The sequence below is a fragment of the Sciurus vulgaris genome (genome assembly GCF_902686455.1).
Source record: "Sciurus vulgaris genome assembly, chromosome: 5".
Taxonomy (NCBI): Eukaryota; Metazoa; Chordata; class Mammalia; order Rodentia; family Sciuridae; genus Sciurus; species Sciurus vulgaris.
Genome location: NC_136465.1, coordinates 96,349,420 through 96,370,553, shown reverse-complemented (window position 1 = coordinate 96,370,553; position 21,134 = coordinate 96,349,420). Strand labels below are relative to the sequence as shown.

The following is a 21,134-nucleotide window of genomic DNA, read 5'->3' as shown; positions in this document are numbered from 1 at the left end:
AGTTGAACTTAACACTAATATGAACTGAATATAAGGGGTATAGACTGCACCCCCAAACAGCAGACTATTCATTCTTCTTGTTCTCACATGGAACAATCTCTAACATAAATTACATTCTAGACCATAAAATATACCTTAAGAAATATAGAATAATAGAAATCATAAAATATCTGTTCTTGAACCTCAAAAAAATTAAACTAGAAATTAATAACAGAAGGATAGTGGGAAAATCCCACAATATACTTCTAAATAATTCATGGGGTTAAGAAAAAGAAAATCTCAAGAGAAATTTCAAAATATCTCAAACTAAGTGAAAACATAATTGTGAGAATTGCACAATGAAGCATATAATGGGAAATTTAGAGTATTGAATGTATATATTGAAAAATAAGAAAGACCTAAAATCAATAATCTATGCTTCTACCTTCCTTAAGATTTGAGGAAAAGAAGAGCAAACTAAATTTAAAGTAAGCAGATAAAGAAAAAATAAATTAATAGAAGTCAATAAAACAGGAAATATAGAGAAATCAACAAAAGTGATACCTGGCTTGTTGAAATGAATCCATAAAAAGTGATAAGGCTCTAGCCAAGCTAGCCAAGGAAAAAAGAGAAAAGACAGAAATTACTCATCAGAAATTTTAAAAAGGGGATATGAAAATGCAGAACAACAGATTACACCCACAAATTGGATAATCTAGATGAAATGGACCAATTCCTTGAAAGACAGTCTGTTAAAATTCACAAAAACACAGACAATGTGAATAAATTTATATATTTTAAATATAACTAAGCCATTAATTAACTGCTATGATCTTACAGTTATTGTCTCTGCAAAATTAGTATGTTAAAATCCTAACCAGTAAGGTAGAGGTATTAGAAGGTACAGCCTTTGGGAATTTATTAGGTCATAAGTATTATGGGATTAGTTTCCTTATAAAAGAGATCCCAAAGATCCCTTGATCCTTCTGCCACATGGGGTTATAGTAAAAAGACCACTGTCTAGGAAGCTGTTCCTTACTGTAATGCTAAAGTTCCAGGTGTTTATTTCTTGGACTTCTCAGTCTCCAGAAATGAAAAATGAATTCCTAATGTTTATAAACTGCAAGTTTATGGTATTTCATTACAATAGGTCTATTGGAATAAGACAACTTTCCAAACTAGAAAAGAACAGGGCCAGATGGCTTCACTGGTGAATTCTACTGAAGAATTAATTAAATATTTAGACCAATTTTCCACAGTCTCTTCCAGAAGATAAAAGCAGAATTACTCCTTCTATGAAGTCAGCATTATTCTAATACTAAAACCAGACACAAATACTAAAGGAAAAGAAACCTACAGACCAATTCTCTCATGAACACAGATGCAAAAATTCTCAACAAGAAATTAAAACACTGAAAATCAAGTAACATAATCCATCACATCCACAAGCTAAAGAAGAAAAATCACATAATCATACTGACACACAAAGCATTTGACAAAATCCAATCAACATATCCAACATGCACATGTGATTAAAAATCAGTGAAATAGGAATAGAGGCTAACTTCCTCAAGGGGATAAATAATACCTAACAAAAATCTGTAAACATATTTAATGATGAGAAACTAGAATCTTCCTCACTAAGATCAGAAAAAAGCTAGTATACCTTTCTCACCACTGCTTCTTTTTAAAAATTTTTTTTTGTTGTAGATGGACAAATACATTTATTTATTTATTTATTTATTTATTTATTTATTTATTTATTTATTTATTTAATGTGGTGCTGAGGATTGCACCCAGTGCCTCACACATGCTAGGTAAGTGCTCTACCATTGAGCTTCAAACCCAGCTCCATCACCAGTGCTTCTTAACATCATACTACAAATTCTAGCTGAAGCAATATACAAGTAAAGGAAATAAAAAGTACATGGACTGGGAAATATAAGTTTCCTTTTTACAGATGATGTGTCTTAATGTAGAAAATCCTAAAGAATGGGCAACCTCTTGAATTACTAAGTGATTAAAGCATAGCAAGGTTATAGGATGCAATATTAGCATACAAAAGTTAATCACTTTACTATATGCTAACAATGAACAAATGGAAAAAATAAAACTCAACACATTACATTTCCATTAGCAATCTTCAAAATGAATCATTTGCCTATGGATCCAACAAACTGTGTATAAGATCCGACAAACTGTATATAAGATCTACATGAGGAAAACAACAAAACTCCAATGAATGAAATAAAGAATTACTAAATAAATGAAGATCTACTCCACGTTCATAGATAGGAAGTCTCAATATTGTCAGGGTATCAGCAGTATATGGGGACATTTCTGGTTATCACAATTGAGGATGTTCCACTGCCACCTAGTAGACAGACATGAAGGATGCTGCTAAACATTTTATGATGCACAGGACAGTTCCTCAAAACAAAGAATAATTAAGCCCACTACCATTAGTGCCAAGGTTGAGAAACGCTAGATTGAGTCCATAAATCTGTACTCAACTGGTCAAATGACTTTCTCCAAAGGTGTTTCTCTGAATGGTGCTAATAATAAATGAATATGCATATGAGGTGAAGGGAGAAGACATCTGATGATACCATCACATCATACTTCCAAATTAATTCAAAAATTGATCACATATTTAATTGAAGAAAATACACAACATTTTTGAAAATGCAGGAGAAAATCTTTGACAGCTATGATTTGGCAAAGATTTCATAAATACAGAATTAAAAGGATGATACATAAAAGAAAAAATTATAAATATGAATTCATCAAAATTAATGCCTTCATCTAAAGATAGTATTAAGAAAGTAAATCTATAATAAAATATTCATAATGTATACATACAGTCAAGTACATACATAGACTTTGTGAAAAATCTTATGACTATGACTATTTATGTATGCAATTTAAGAAAATAAGCAAAAATTCTGAATATATATTTCATAAAAGAAAATATGCAAATGACCAAAAGGCACATGAAGAGATGCTAACCATCAAAAGTCATTCAGATAAATGGCATTAGATTAGATACTATTCCCCTCTCTCCCCTGAAAAAAAGACTAAAATAAAAAGATTGATAATCTGGGAGAACAAATCAAAGAGAACTCTCATACAGCAGCAGTAAGAATGTAAAATGGAATGAAACTTTCAAAGAGTTTGGCACCTCATTATAAAGTTAAACACACTTACCATGTGATCCAGCAATCCAATACCTAAATATTTACAAACAAATATAAAAATATATGTCTAAACACAAATTACATGCAGACATTCATAGCAGCCCCAAACTATAAGCAATCTAAGTATTTAACAATAAGTGGAGAGACAAAAAGATGCTATATGCCTGTATAAAAGAATATTTGTCAGTAACTGAAAGGTATAGTATACACATACACACAAAGAATCTGAAAACATGCTTTGCTGAACCAAGGTATCCAGACACAAAAGAATCTAAAATACATTTTATATGAAATTATAAAAAAGATGAAACAGGACTGAGTTCAGTAGAACATTTGCCTAGCATGCAGGAGGCCCTGGGTTCAAACCCCAAAACCGAGAAAAAAGAAAGAACGAAAGAAAGAAAAGGTGAAGCAAACAAACAGGAGAATGTAGATTAGTGGAAGCTTGGGACCAGAGTTCATTTGAGGAGGATGACTGTAGAAGATAATGAGAAAATTTCTTGAATTGATAGAAATGTTCCATATATTGATTAAGATGGTATATAGGTATATACATTCTTTAATAAAGGTATAATTAATTTTATTTAGAACATACCTTAAAAAGTTGATAGACTTTGGGAATACAGCAGAATTAGGTATATAGATAGGTTAAGTCACTTGCCTCAATTAACAGAATCAAGTGACAAGCCAGGGTTAAATCCAGTTTTTCCCTTAAATTCTTAATTTAAATATATATATTTAAATGAAGTGTGTGTGTGTGTGAGTGTGTGTGCGTGCGCGCGCGCAGGGGGAAAGAGAGGGAGGGAGAGAGAGAGAGAGGGAGAGAGAAACCAAATGATTCCTAAGGAACAATCCTGATGCTATATTTTTACTCTTCTCAAAAAAAAATTTTTGTTGTTAAATAAAATTTACTTACTTCCAATTGAAATGACATCTCAAGAGCTAAAATTTTAAAAAGCAAATGTTGAATCACCATTTCTAGCATTCACATGGTTTTACAAACTAACCATCACACTGAACTTATAAGAAGTTCATAAGGATTCTTTATCATAAGGATTCATAAAGAATCATAAGGATTCTTTAAATGTTCTAACCTTGAGTACTCTTGGCCAAATATTTCCAATTAATAAATAGGGGACATTTTTCCATTTAGGTAATTTTAAATTTATTTTAGCAATGTTTTATAGTTTTCAGTGTAAATGGTTTTCTGCATCATGGTTAAGTTTATACCTAGGTATTTTCTTAATTTGGAAACTATTATAAATGGAAATGATGCTCTCTTCACTTCCTTTTCAATTCTACCCGGTGTGTAGAAACAACTGATTTTCATATGTTAATCATTTAACCTGAAACTTGGTTGAATCCTTATAATAGCTCGTCTGTTGCATATTTTTGATGAGGTATTATAAAAAAAAAAAAAGACCAACTCAGCAACAAATTTATAGGAAAAAGTCAATTCACAAGCATCAAATCACAGGAAAAGTTCAGAAATCTGGAAACTTGCAAATTTTAAAAATTAAAATTAAAAAAACTTGGAAAACCTGTAACATAACAAGGAATAATGCACTAGGAACTTTACTCCAAAAACCCTGAAAAGAGAATCATGATCAATCAATTAGCAATCCCTATACCTAGACCACATGTTTCTGTTTAATCTGTCAGTGAGATTTTACAATTGATACATACTAAAAAGAGCAATGTGTCTTCAATTCTTTAACTTTCCTGTTGGAAGTAGTTATAGTAAATAAACTACCTTTTATACCAGACATGCTTCAGGGAGACAAATAATATTTTAGTTTCAGTTCTTCCAGTCAAAAGGAACCATGTAGGCAAACCTAATCCTTCCTCTATTACCTAGAGATCCTGGACTTTTCAGTTCAAGGTCTCAGTAGGATGGAACTTTCAGATTATCTCCTATGGTGACAAGATATGTAAATTTGCCTATGAGATGGAAACTTCAAATACATGGTGAACAAAAGGGCCCAAGGTGGTATATTCATGCAGTTTACCAAATATCTCTTACTCTCTGTTTTTCATTAGCTGGCCTCATTATGATTGGGGCTGAGGGACATGTGAACATAAATTGGAATTGGAAATGTCAACTCTAGGTCAGAGTATTTAATTATTTAAGTATTGATACAAAATTTAACAGGGCTTTCTCACTCTGTGATGATAAAAAGCAATGTTCCACACAGGAAATACACTCAGTATAGTTGCCATGATGGCAACATGAGACAGAAGCCCAAGAAAACCTTCAACCTAAATGCAGTATGAGTAAAATATAAATTTTTGTTGTCTGGAACCAGAGGGTCTAGGATATATCTTGAAAACATGCTTTATGCTGCTTCAAAGTTCTATCACCTGAATTTTCCTCTGTGATATTTCTGTGTATTCATGAAATCATTACACTTTATATCACTGATGGCATGGTATTTCACCACCCAAAGTACAATGACTGTTACATCCAATTTATAAAATTTCCTGTGTGTTCCTTTTTCAAGACATTTATTAAAAGAACACTGAAAAATATTTAACAAAACTGATCCCAATCTTGAGTATGAGGTGGCACATTTATAAACCCATTTAAATTCTCTATTTAATTTTTTAATCTAAATTGTAGCTAATTTTCTTCCCATCCTAGAAACAGTATATTTAAATAAAGATGATTTAATTTTTAACTACTTTGTTTTGTATTATTGAAAAGTTGTATAAGGAACTTCTTGCATATATTATTTATACTAGGATACAGCCACAAATTCTCCTCAATTGATTGCTTAATCAATTTGGCAGCTAATCATTTAAATCTCCAAAGATAATAAACTTAGAAAGGGGAAAACTCAATAGAAAAGTTCAAAGAGAAACCAGTGCCTATGTGACAAAAAGTAATTCAAGCATAAGTAAATATTTTGTTACCCCATTAATATGTATGATTTTTAAGTTTTTATGTATCAATTAAAAATATATTATGTATGTTACTTACTTACTTATTTATTTTGGTACTGGGATTGACCAGAAGGCTTCTCCTCTAAGCTACATTCCTAGCCCTTTTTATTTTATTTTTGAGACAGAATCCCACTAAGTTGCTAAGGTTGACCTCAAAGTTGTGATCCTCCTGCCTCAGCCTCTCAAGTCACTGGGATTATAGGCATGCACCACTACACCCTGCCTGAATTTTTTAAATTCACATATTATTAGCTTCTGGTCACTAAAAGTTATTACAGTGCTATGATGCATTTGTAGTTATCTCTTTGCTTCTGCTATTTGTTGAATATTATTACAACCCAGAAATTAACATAATAATCATTAATTGGTGAGCAAGCCCACATCTTATTTTAAATCCATCATGAAAGTCTCAGAGTTTGAGTTTACATAAGCATACTTTTTCTCCAAAATACACCAAGGAAAGTAAATGGCATGAAAATGTATAAACAGCTCTAGAGCTCTCGGGAGAGGGGCATCAAAATAAAAGCATAAATATACACTGCATGGGCTGGGGATATGGGTCAGCTGATAGAGTACCTGCCTTGCAAGCACAAGGACCTGGGTTCAATCCCCAGCACCAGGAAAAAAAAAAAAAACAGAAAAGAAAAAAAAAAAAAATATTCACTGCATGTGCACTTTCATTACCTGAGCATTTAGCAGCTCCTCACACTTGTGGGCTTGTTTCTCAATTGCACAGATGTACTGTTTTTCAATAGCTTCTACTTGTTGCTTAACTGAAGACTGCAGTAGTGCCTAAAAACAAGCAAAAAAAAAAAAAAAAAAAAAAAATCATTTTTATCATAGACAACTTGGGAGTCTACTGGAGGCATGAGAATTTTTTGACAGTTGTACATATCTGAAATATAACACCCTTCTGCATTACAAAATACATATTTGTGAAGAGAGAAATTCATTTATATATATTACTTAAAGTTTTCATCTTAATAGGTTTCGTATGGCTAATATTACAGTTTTTTGGCTCAGATATTCATTCCATACACCTTCTCCTTAAGAAAGTTCAAGTCATAGAAAATGATAAAGAGAGTGAGTAGTTCTGTTAAATATAAATTCAGTTCAGTGAAGACCACACAGGTTGAGGAGCATATGAAAGCTGCTGGAAAAAAAAAAAAAAAAAAAAAAAAGGAAAGAAAGAAAGAAAGAAAAAGAAAGAAAGAAACAAGGAAAAAAAAAAAAAACCAGACATATTTCACTGGCTGACAAAACTCCACATCCTCTCGGCACACTGTAAGATCCCATGGGCCAAGCATGATCTTCAAGACCACAAGTTAAGTAAAAGCAGATGGAAACTCTGAGCAACTTCAAACATAAAATAACTGCCCCCCAGGAAGTGTCCCTAATGTGAAAAGGTATAAGTTAATGTGTGTAAGTCAGAATCTCAAGGCACTATTCATGAAAAGTAATAAAATGTGAGACTGGACAATTGGAGAATGTAAATGCAAGAACCTATGTAAAATATAAAGATATTACCACTGTTCTAAGGAAAACCAGATCATTATTTGAGGATGTTCCACCCACTCACTTCCTTATTGGAGATGTTTAGAATGTTATAATCTCTTTTCTTTTCCTTTTTTAAGCTTTATTTATGTTATACTAACATGTGTGTAATAATATCCTACATATTATTTATAAATTCTAAATCATCCTAAAATAAGTACAAGGATATACATAGAACTCTTTTAACAAATATTCTATTTTTAAAGGTCTATCTGGATAATAAACTACTCATAATCAGAAGAGTAAGTTGAAACAGACAAGTCTTATAGAAAACAGACCATTGGCGCATTCACTGAGAAGAAAAATCAGTCAAATCTCTTAATCTCTGTTTTGAAAATAGATTTATTCAGTTGGAAACAACATGCATTAAAATAGTAAATAAATAGGCATGTATTTTCAAAAATAGACAAAAGTATTTTTAAAGCAATGGCTGTTTCAAATGCTCAGATAATTTTTTTTCAATCGAGACTATCTGATGACGCTACTACTCCTTCATTTCAGTAGTTACCACTGGAAACTGCAGAGTTACTCGTAAATTAGTAAAGGAAAATAATAAAAGGAACTGCTTAACAGAGATGTGTTAGCCCTCAATTTATATAAGATGTATCTTCTGGGTTCCATAACGATTGATTTATAAAAGGCCTCAAAAGTTAGCCTCTTTACACTGTGTCTAGATACTGCAAATCTTTAATTTACTTTTGACAAACTATAATATTTGGTGAATTTAGACATTTTAATTAGAGAGTGAGAAAGACAATTCCCTTAGAATAATCACAGTGTCTTCTGTAAGTAGGAAATTCCATTCTTTGGGGGGATTTAGGATAGGACAGAACTGTTTACACAGTTCCAAATTATTCCTAATTTAAATAATCATAATTTTGAGTCAACTAGACTTCTTGGGGGTCAGGCAAATTAATAAAACAAAATAACATTCTTTTTACATAACTAGGAAACAATTTAGTAGTTTTTCCTTTAGTGATTGATTTTTATATAAATCATTTTTTTCCAGCCATCAAGGAGAATCATGAGTTAAGTCAAAGCCAAAACTAAGGTTGTGCATCATAAAGAACTATGCAAAAGTAACTAGTTTCTTACATAGTTCAAACATGTCGCTTTGGCCTCACTCAGTCATTTATATATATATATATTATCTACAAACAGGATACAAAGGGAGGTTGTTATGGTTTGGATGTGAGGTGTCCCCCAAAAGTTCATGTCAGACAACGTAGGAAGGTTCAGAGGAGAAATGATTGGGTTGTAAAACTCTTAACCCAATCAGTGAATTGATCCCTTGATGTGGTAGGGTGTGGCTGGAAGAGGTGGGAATTAGGGCATGGCTATGATATATTTTGTATCTGGAGAGTGGAGTCTCTCTCTCTCTGCTTCCTGATGATGCAAGCTGCTTCCCTCTGCCATGCTCTTCCACCGAGGAATGGAGCCAGCCTTCTCTGGACTAGACCTCTGAAAGTGTGAGCCCTCAAATAAACCTTTCCTCCTTTACATTGTGCTGGTCAGATCACTCAGTCACAGCAGCGAAAAAGCTGACTAAAACAGAGATACATACATATATATATTTTTTTAAATCTTTACTCATTGAATTTGGTCTAACATTGAAGACAATATTCTCTTGATCCTCATAGACTATAGTTATATGCAGGGTGTATATCAGAGAAAGAAAAGATACTCAAGCCCAACTGTAAGACTCAGTACTATACACAAGAATATAAAATAGATAAGAATAGCTACAGCACAAAAGCTAGAGAAGGAAATGGTGATGCAGGAAGAAGGAAAAAGAGGCAAGTGCCAGATATTAAAAGACCTTGCACAACACAACAAGGAGTTTAAAATTTTGATCCACAGTACTCAACAGAGGGATTATTAGTGCCACAGTCCAAGCAAATGAGGTAATTTCCAAAAACTCTCCTTACTCCTAGAATTATTAACCATTATGGACATATTTATGATTATATATTGGTACGAGCCAACTGCTTTTATGGCTTGATCTGTTTTTGTATAATTGAATATTTATCATCCAATGTAACATAATCACAATAACCGCCTTTAAGTTTCCCATATATTTTAAGTACAAAAATGAACATGAATCTTAACTTTCCAATTCATTGTTTTCTTCTACAATTGTCTTTATAGATACTAAACACACAAGTAAGATTTTCTTTGGTTTATACAACACTATAAAAAGATATATGAAATTATGTCCTTTCTAATTTACTTTAAACCATTCTTAACACAGAGAAAGCATTAAGACTCTCTTGGTAAATAGATAGAAACGCAAGATGTATACCCATGTATTCCATATTGAAAAGAATGCTACAAAGAGCAGGAAATATTTGTACCCGACATACTTAGGTCTTGGCCACTGTTCTATCAGCGACTGGCAATATTATCCCAGGGAATTAAACTCACTGAACTTGAAGAAAACTCATTACCACACTTTAGGAACACAGCAATTTTAAAAGTGTGAGCAAGATTACAGGTTCCTTCAGTACAAGAACTCAGTCGTACTTATCTCTATACATCATGGACACTCATCACAGAGCACCCTGCACATAGCATGTGTAATGCTAGTCCCTGAATGGTGGTCCTCAATGTGACAGATGAATTAAAAAAAATTAAAATAAAATAAAAAACTGCCGGGTGCTTTGTCGCTTGCCTGTAATCACAGCTGCCCAGGAGGCTGAGGCAGGAGAATCACAAGTTCAAAGGTAGCAAGGCACCAAGCAACTCAGTGAGACCCTGTCACTAAATAAGATACAAAATAGGGCTGGGGATGTGGGCTCAGTGGTCGAGTGCCCCTGAGTTAATCTTCCCCTCACCCCGCCCAAAAAAAGTACTCCTACTAGAAGAAAATGTTGGCCCAACTCTCAATCTTGTTGGCTTAGGAACTGACTTCCTTAAAAAGACTCCTAAAAGCACAGAAGTAAAATCAAGAATCAATAAATGTGATGGTTTCAAACTAAAAAGCTTCTTTACAGCAAACAAAATAATGAAGAACGTGAAGAGAGAGACTACAGAATAGGAGAAAATCTTTACCACATGCACCTCAAAGAGAGCATTAAGGGCTGGGGAGATAGCTCACTTGGCAGAGTGCTTGCCTCACAAGCACAAGGCCCTGCAGTGCAAAAACAAAAACAAAAGAAACAAAAAACAAACAAAAAAAAAACCCCACAACAACAAAAAACATTAATCTCCAGGATATACAAAGAACTCAAAAAACTTAACAAGAAAAAAAAAATCCAACAACAAATGGGCAAAGGAACTGAACAGGCATTTCACAGAAGAAGAAATACAAATGGTCAAAAAATATATGGAAAAATGTTAAACATCACTAGCACTTAGAGAAATGCAAATCAAAACTATACTGAGAGTCCATCTCACTCCTGTCAGAATGGTGATTCTGAGTTCATGATTCAGAATGGTAATTATCAAGAATACAAGCAACAGTAAGTGTTGGTTAGGATGTGGGGGAAAGGGTATACATTACTAGGTGGACTGCAGATTGGTGCAACCACTCTGGAAAGCAGTATGAGATTCCTCAGAAAACTTGGAATGGAACCACCATTTGACCCAGGTAATCCCACTCATCAGTTTATACCCAAAGAACTTAAAATTGGCATACTACAATGACGCAGCCACATCAATGTTTATAGCAGCTCAATTCACAATAACAAAGCTATGGAATCAACTGGGTACTCTTCAACAGATAAATTTATAAAGAAGTTGTGGTATGTATACAAAATGAAATATTAGTCAGCCATAAAGAAGAATGAAATTTTGGCATTTGCCAGTAAAAGGATAGAAATGGAGAATATCATGCTAAGTGACATAAGCCACTCCCTCACACACACACACAAAAAAACCCTGAATGTTCTCTCTGATATGTGGATGCTAACACACAATGGGGTGGGGGAATAGAAGTTCACTGAATTAGACAAAGGAGAATGAAGGGAAGAGAGGGGGAATGGGAATAGAAAAGACAGAATGAATAGGATATAACGTTCCTATGTTCATACATGAATACGTGGCCAGTGAAATTCCACATCATCTACAATCACAAGAATGGGATCCTAATTAGAATAAGTTATATTCTTATGTGTATGTGCAATATGTCAAAATACACTCTACTGTAATGCATGTCTAAAAAGAATAAATTTAAAAAACATAGTAACAACAATGCCAATATTTATCAGAAAATTCACTAAGCTTCAAATGATAACTACCAACTTAGTTACCAAAACTATTACTAAGTACATTTAATTCCTACCAGAGATTCCAGTTATTTAAGTTATTTTATACAAAAAGTATTCATTCTTTTAACTCCACAGACCTAATTGTGAATAAATTAAAAGTGTGAAGAAGAAAGTATGTTAAAGAAAAAGTATGTTAAAAGTTCTAATTACTAAACTCATAGAAAACAAAAGTATCAAGTCAAAAATCACATTTCTCAAATAATATAAATAATTGATGTATATTTCTTGAATGAATTGGATATATGCTGGAATTTAAATGACAAAAGAGAAGCACATCCAAAGTGGACTATTGCCATCAGACTACAATTCATCGTTTCAACAAATCTACCAGGTTTTTTTTCTTCCTTGAAATAGCCCAACTGTTACAGATCAGATTCCATCCTCATGAAATTAAATGACTTATCCAGATTTTCAGAGCAAATGTGTCTTTCAGAATCAGATGGTCTCTGAAACATTAATATGATGTTGGTAGTTATGATGACCCTAAAAGAACACTTAGTTAACTGTGGCAACAGTAATTAGTACTATTTTGAAAGTCACAAGAATGTTATCTGTCCACCCTTTAAGTTACATTTATATTACACAAATGGAGAAAAGTACAAAGCTACAGAGCAATCTAGAGGCAAAATTTATAACAAATATAATACCCCAACTAGAATTTAAGTTGTAGAAAACAGGAATCTTTGCTTAACTCACAGACACACACAATGTACCTGCAATAGTGCCTAGCACATAAAAACCATTCAACAAATGTGTTGAATCAACTGAAAAATCAATCCAGATTTTGGCATGTCCAAGTCTATTTGCTTTTCAAGCATCAATTTTTTTCTCTTTAAAATATTTCAGTCTCTTTTTTTATTTTTATGTATTTATTTTATTATTTTTATTTAGCTTTTAATTTTTTACAGACTGCATTTTGATTCATTGTATACAAATGGGGTACATCATTTCGTTTCTATGGTTGTACACAATGTAGATTCATACCATTCATGTAATCATACATGTACATAGGGTAGTGATGTCTGTCTCATTCCACCATTTTTCATACCCCCTCCCTCTCATTTTCTTCTATATATTCTAAAGTTCTCTCATTATTCTCTCATTCCCCATCCCCCCCCCCTCCCATTATATATCATCCTCCACTTATCAGGGAAAGCATTCAGCCTTTTGATTTTGGGGATTGGCTTATTTCACTTAGCATGATATTCTCCGATTCCATCCATTTATTTGCAAATGCCATAATATTACTCTTCTTTATGGCTGAATAGTATTCCATTGTGTATATATACCACAGTTTCTTTATCAATTCATCTGTTGAAGCATCTAGGTTGGTTCCACAATCTAGCTATTGTGAACTAAGCTGCTATAAACATTGATGTGGCTGTGTTACTGTTCTTTGCTGATTTTAGGTCCTTTGGGTATAAACCGAGAAGTGGGATAACTGGGTCAAAAGGTGGGTCCATTCCAGGTTTTCTGAGGATTCTCCATACTGCTTTCCAGAGTGGCAGGATTCAGGATTCTATTCTATTCAGGATTGTTTTGGCTATTTGAGGTCTCTTGTTCTTCCAGATGAAGTTCATGATTGCTTTCTCTATTTCTATGAGGAATGTCATTGGGATTTTAATTGGAATTGCATTGAATTTGTATAGTGCCTTTGGCAGAATGGCCATTTTGACAATGTTAATTCTGCCTATCCAAGAACATGGGAGATCTTTCTATCTTTGAAGGTTTTCTTCCATTTCTTTCATTAATGTTCTATAGTTTTCATTGTAGAGGTCTTTAAACTCTTTTGTTAGATTAAATCCCAAGTATTTTATTTATTTTTTTTTTTGAGGCTACTGCGAATGGAGTGGTTTTCCTAATTTCTCTTTCCAAGGATTCATCACTTATGAATAGAAATGCATTAGACTTATGTGTATTGATTTTATGTCCTGCTACTTTGTTGAATTCATTTATTAGTTTTCTAGTGGAGTTTTTTGGATCTTCTAAATATAGGATCATGTCATCAGCAAATAATGACAGCTTCAATTCTTCTTTTCCTATTTGTGTCCCTTTAATTTCTTTGGTCTAATTGCTTTGGCAAGTGTTTCAAGGATGATGTTGAATAGAAGTGGTGAAAGAGGGCATTCCTGTCTTGTTCCAGTTGTTAGAGGAAATGCTTTCAGTTTTTCTCCATCAAGAATGATGCTGGCTGTGGGCTTAGCATAGATAGCCTTTACAATGTTGAGGTGTGTTCCTACTATTCCTATTTTTTCTAGTGTTTTAAGCATGAAGGGGTGCTGTATTTTATCAAATGCTTTCTCAGCATCAATTGAAATAATCACGTGATTCTTAACTTTAAGTCTATTGATGTGGTGAATACATTTATTGATTTCCAGATGTTGAACCAACCTTGAATCCCTGGGATAAACCCCACTTGATCATGGTGCACTATCTTTTTAATATATTTTTGTATGCAATTTGCTAGTATTTTGTTAAGGATTTTTGCATCTATGTTTACCAGGTATATTGGTCTAAAGTTTTCTTTCTTTGATGTGTCTTTGTCTGATTTTGGTATCAGAGTGATACTAGTCTCATAGAATGAATTTGGAAGGGTTCCCTCCTTTTCTATTTCCTGAAATACTTTGAGGAGTATTGGTATCAGTTCTTCTTCTAAGGTCTTGCAGAATTTGGCTGAGAATCCATCTGGTCCCGGGCTTTTCTTGGTTGGTAGGCTTTTGATGGTTTCTTCTATTTTGGTGCTTGAAATTGATCTATTTAGCTTGTGTATGTCTTCCTGATTCAGTTTGGGAGGATTATATGTCTCTAAAAATTTGTCGATGTCTTCAATATTTTCTATTTTGTTGGAGTATAGATTTTCAAAGTAGCTTCTAATTATGTTATGTATTTCAATGGTGTCTGTCATGATCTTTCCATTTTCATCACGAATTCTAGTAATTTGAGTTTTTTTTTCCCCTTCTCTTTGTTAGTGTGGCTAAGGGTTTATCAATTTTGTTTATTTTTTCAAAGAACCAACTTTTTGTTTTGTCAATTTTTTGAATTCTTTTATTTCAATTTCATTGACTTCAGCGCTAATTTTAATTATTTCCTATCTTCTACTATTTTTGGTGTTGATCTGTTTTTCTTTTTCTAGGGCTTTGATGTGTAATGTTAGGTCATTTAGTTGTTGACTTTTTATTTTTTTAATGTATGAGCTCAAGGCAATGAACTTTCCTCTTAGTACTGCTTTCATAGTGTCCCAGAGATTTTGATATGTTGTGTCATTGTTCTCATTTACTTCTAAGAATTTTTTAATTTCTTCCCTGATGTCTTCTGTTATCATTGCATCATTTAGTAGCATATTATTCAGTCACCAGGTATATGAGTAGTTTTTGTTTGTTGTTTTATCATTCATTTCTAATTGCATTCCATTATGGCTTGATAGGATACAGGGTAGGATCTCTATTGTATTTACTAATGGCTTTCTAGTGGCATAGCATATGGTCTATTTTGGAGAAGGATGCATGAGCTGCTGAGAAGAAAGTATATTTGCTCAATGATGGATGAAATACTCTGTAAATATCCATTAAGTCTATATCATTGATTGTATTATTTAGTTCTATAGTTTCTTTGTTCAGTTTTTGTTTGGAGGATCTGTCCAGTGGTGAGAGTGGTGTGTTAAAGTCCCCAACTCTTAATGTGTTTTGGTCTATTTGGTTCTTAAAATAGAGAAGGGTTTGTTTGATATACTTAGATGTTCCATTGTTTGGGGCATAAATATTTAAAATTGTTTTATCTTGCTGTTTTATGCTTCCCTTAAGCAGTATGAAATGTCCTTCATTTCATAGTCATCCCTTTTGACTAACTTAGGTTTGAAGTCCACTTTATCTGATATGAGGATGGAGACCCCTGATTTTTTACTGGGTCCATGTGCATGATATGTTTTTCCCCCATCCTTTCACCTTTAGTCTGTGGATGCCTTTTCTATGAGATGAGTCTCTTGAAGGCATTAAAAAAAAAAAAAAAAAAAAAAACTTCTTTTCTCATTATAGCTGCAAATAAAAGGAGCAAAACTGAAAGGTATCTGCAAAATGGTAAGTTAAGACTGTGAAAGAATACTTTAATGTTTTCTATGGTGCACATCTTCTTTTTGAGATAAAGAGTACTTCAGGTTTTACAAAGCCATTAAGTTGTTAGCACGTTCTGTAATATTCCCTCAAAATTTCAAAATAAGCAAATTTTTTAAATTATTTTTTTCTTTTACTGGCATATTAAAATAACACATAATACTTGGGTTCTAAGCAAGTTTGTTATTTAAAAGGAGAGCCTCCTCTACTAAAAGGCCTTCGTTAAAAAAAAAAAAAAAAAAACTTGACTAAACACTTTTGTAAACAATAATCTCTTACTGAATTTTTCATCTGTCTTTCTCCATTAGAAAGGTTTTTAAATACCTGCTTTACAGATTAAGAAACAAACACTATGGTAAAGAAATGTGCCCAAAATCACAGAAAGGACAGTGTAACAAAGAACTGAATTCCGTTCCATCCATTTGCTTCTGTTTGTCTTAGCTACTCTAACCCAGCTAAAGCAGACCTCTCTTCCTGAACAAAGCACTTACTCTCATTTTTGTCATTCATTTAATTATTGATTCAACAAATATTCACTGAGTGAATGAATACTTTCTTCCAGATATTGTTCTAGGTACTGAATGTACAAAGTGAATCAAAAAGACAAGGACCTTACTCTCTTCAGCTTATATTGATGGCAACTGGATTGAAATGGTAAGAATGAGGACAACTGAAGGCCAACAAAACAAAAATCATTACAGATGGTGCTACCTGCTATGAAGAAAATAAAAAGAAGGTGAAAGTTAAAGAAGAGTGGAGGATAAAGTTTTCAGAGAGAACAGTCAAGAAAGGCTCTCTGAAGATGGATAAATAGAATTTGAAGTATCACAGGTGAGGAAAAACTCAGCTAGACATAGGCTTAGGAGTACACTCACATCTGTGTTAATTGGCTTTTCACCACCCTGACCAAAATGTCTGACAAGAACAACTTGGAGAACGAAAAGTTTACTTTGCACTCACCGTTCAGAGGTTCAGCCAATGAAGTCAGCAATGGCTGACTCCATTGCTCTGGGCCTGAGGTGAAGCAGAATAGCATAGAGGAAGGTCATGGCAGAGGAATGCTACTCAGTTTGAGGCAGTCAGGAAGCAGAGAGAACACAGGAAGCCAGGGACAAAATATAATTCCTAAAGGCATTTTCAGAGTGACCTGTTTCCTCCAGTCATGACCCACCTGCCTACAGTTTCCACCTAGTACAATAGTCCTTTCACATTATCAATCCATCAAATTGGTAATTCACAGATTAGGTTACAGCTCTCATAATCTACTCATTTTACCTCAGAACATTCCTGTACTGTCTGACATGAGCTTTTGGGGGATACCTCATATGCAAACCGTAATACCATCAAAGGTCAGAGCACCAAGTCCTAGAATAGAAATAAAACTGGGTTCAAGAACAGGGAATTTCAGTAGATGTAGCCACGCTGGTCCTCCTGTTGTTCTTTAATAAACAGGCCAAACTCCTGGCCAAAGAGCCTATGGTTTTGCTGGGCTCTATATCAGAAAAGTGATTCAAGCATCAGAAAAATAGAGAGCCAGGATCAGGTGGGACATGAGAATGCACCTTAATTCTACTATAACTGCCATGAGAAACTACTACAAGTCTTTAAGCAAGGAAATTTCTATAATCTGACATTTTTTAAAAACCTTCAAACAATGTTGCGAAGTATAAAAGTCACTCGAATCCTATTAAAATTTTTTTCCATTGATGCACAATTAATGAAAAATGTAGTATTTACTTTGTGGACAACATTATATAAATTAGAAACAAAATTAACACACCATGTATGGATGATTTTTTAATACTATAGGGTTAAGTAATTAATGCAAAAATCCTCCCTGATAATGAAAATTAATCCTAATAAGAACTAGCAGAATTCTTTTCTTTTTCTATGTCTTCACAAGAAACACCCTATAGATAAACATAAACCTATCAAGTAATACTTACTAGAACTTCATCTGAATGCTTTGTCTATTAACATGCAGTTCTTCTACAGTACTTAAATGTTTTTCACTTTATCATCAGTAGAGTGGTAACAATGAAGAAAATGAAGAAATAGTGTCCATATGATGGCAGCTGATTAGATGTGGTTGTGAATGTCACTCTTAATTAACAATTTGTCCTACTGGTTAACTCTTGGCTAATCAAAAATATTGTATGCCAATTTTAAGAATCTAAAACTTCACTCTATAGCTTTACTGGCTTGTTCTTTCAAAGGCGAAAGCGAACACTTGATCTCAGTCATTTATATACACATATTTTAAAACAGTCTCATATTGGTGAGCTAGTAGTCAGACTTAGGTACAGAGGTTGTTGGTTGTGTAAGAGGAGAAACATCAGGCATCTTAGAAAACAGTAGATATTTTTAAAATTTTTGTTGAAATACAAACAGAAATAATGTGATTTAAAACCTCACATGGAGAGATGATTTAAAAGTACAATGTGAAAAGACCAAAGGGAGTAAAATTTTCTCGGACTAGGATTTAGTCTGAATTTAAACCTTTCATTTGCTCTTGTCTGGCTCTGGATTCAAGTCCAAGTTCATGCTTGCTACCCAGCTGACAGAGATTAGGCAACATTCAAACCCTATGAGATCAACCCCTGGGGAGAACATAGGTACAAGAGTAAATGCCAGAGGTCTGAGAAGTGATGAGAATAGATTTGACCCTATTTCTTTTTAGAAAGCAGAACAGAAACTATTACCTAACATTTTGGGGGGAAAATGGATTAAGAAACAAAAGATTTATCCCTTTTTCCTTAATTTAAAAAAGGAAGAGAACTTGCAAGTTCATGTTGAGGCTACTGAAAATTGATCATGTTTCACATCTCAAGCAATTGGAATTACGATTGAATTGCAGTGATTCTCAGGTTTTTCTATGTATTTGAAGTGTAAGTGCACTGTTACTATACAATTCAAAAAGAAAAATGTTAAATTATGGGTGTAGATCTAAACATGGAAATTCAATATAGTCTAGCCATGCTATAAAGTGCTCTGCAGGCTATGAAAGCCAAAGAAAATCTTCAGGACAGAAGAAATCATTCCTGTTGGCCTTGTTGTTAAGGGATTCTAGTAACATAAGAGTTGTTACCTCAAACACCACAAAAGTCTCCCAGTGAAAATTTATTTTGTGCCATGGACAACACATTAAAATTAAGAAGTTTCTAAAATTAAGTACAGCACAGAGACTCTGCATGTCTGCCTTCCAGATACTTTAACCTTCTGAAAAGCTGCCACATGGATAGGCCTCTCCCACGGATGCCACAATATTGCTCCTTGTGACTTGAATCAGAGCTACAGTTTCAGTTTAAAAAGAAAGGAAAGGAAAAAAGAATTCTGACTGGAACAACCTCTTTATAATCTTCATGCTTTATAAGCACCTGGTTATTAATCGATGAGCCTCAATTCCTAAAATAAGAAATCAGAGGCCATGGGAAGACAGACACTCATATAGATGTCAGAAATATTTGGCTTAAACACACATGTATGAACTATTCAAGGAGGCAGTATACTTTGTTAAAAAGAGCTTGGCACTGAGTCTAGAGTGACCTGGCTTTTATTTAAAACTCCTCCTTTGTTTGTTTACACACATATGATCACGGCACTATGTCTGTCTATGTCTCAGATTCCCCATCTAATAAATCTGAAGATTTCCAGAATTTCTTCTCTGCCAGTGAGAGAAATTCTGTCAAATTATGACAGTTTACTCGACCCTTTGCATTAATGATGATATTACACCTAGGACTGTTCTAACAATTTGATTCTAATAATTGTTCTAAAATTACTGATTTTTAAGACATATTCATGCTCTATGGATTAAAGTTGGACTCAACAATACTTTTCTTAGTGACTAGGTTTAAGACCATTAAAATAGAATTTTCCTTCAAATTAATTGAGATCCATTCATCAAATAATAGAAAATAAATTTCCCTCACATTGAAAATTCATTAATATTGAAAAAGAAATAAGAGGTTTAAGTGAAGCTCATCAGTGGAAAAACTGACAAAGACCAAATTTGCCTTCATCATTTCATTTATTCATAAACAAGAAGTTTGTGAATTTAGATGACAATTTTAAGATACTTCTACTAGGTTCTTTTCTAGTTAACAGTTGACAATAGTATATTATAGAATTTATTACATGAAGAGTGATATATAAAATACTTAAAAACCATCGGTGTGGGTGCGAAAATCTCAGAAAATACCACCCCCAAATCTGAAGGACATGCAAAGGTCCTCCATGATGTTAAGGCCTAGCTAAATGGTAAGGAAAAGTCCCAGGAGAAGGGAAAAAAGTCATCAAAATAGCTCAGAAAGAGTAATACTAATGAGTATGGAAATACTTCACTTATATGATGGCACGAAGTAGATCTGCTCATTTAATATTAGACTAGGTTGAGTTTTATAATGGAATAATTACCAAAAACTGACTACACGTATCCTGATAAAACAATAAGGTAATCTTACAACTTCAAGCTCCAGCTAAAATGGAATCAATCAAACACACATGCATTATTCCTTAAATGGAAATCCCTTTTTTCTTGCAATAAAGCAATTTGACAATAAACTATTAATGAGAAATGTGGCAATTTTAATCAGATTATTTGACCACTACTAAAATAAAGGCTAGGGAGAAGAGGAGATTGAGGACAAGACAGTGATAAGAGGAAAATTTATTTTTTACTGCGCATACTTTGATATCTTTGGAATTTTGTATCATGTTCATATACTGCTATATTAAAAACAAGATATTTTAAAAGGCAAATTGTATATCCTAACAAATGCTCTTTAGTATAAAATCAATGTTCTCCTTTTTTTGAGACTATATAGAAAGCTAATTACCTAGAACGTAGGGATTAAAATAAAAACCAGTCCTTCATTTTGACATTGTGTTACACCCTAATTAGAAATAAAACAAACATGTTAAAATGCTATTCTCCTATATGGTATTAGTTATTACACTTCTGTTTTCCTTTTTCAGATTGTGTTTTATAGTTCAAAGTAAAGAATAAACTGTGTCATTCTTTTCCATATCTTTTCACCAAACAAGAAATTTAAAAATTTAAAATATACTCATTTATGTATATATGT

At 33.2% G+C, this 21,134-nt stretch overlaps 1 protein-coding gene across 9 annotated transcripts in view; it reads right to left on the bottom strand.

Annotated features, from left to right (window-relative positions):
* Positions 1-21,134, bottom strand: part of CCDC91 (coiled-coil domain containing 91) — a 423,551-nt gene that overhangs the window by 146,550 nt on the left and 255,867 nt on the right. For all 9 annotated transcript variants that reach the window (XM_079139392.1, XM_079139390.1, XM_079139391.1 and 6 more), the window contains one exon: positions 6,804-6,911. In XM_079139392.1, coding sequence (XP_078995518.1) covers positions 6,804-6,911 — 108 coding nt within the window. The remainder of the gene's footprint in view (positions 1-6,803; positions 6,912-21,134) is intronic.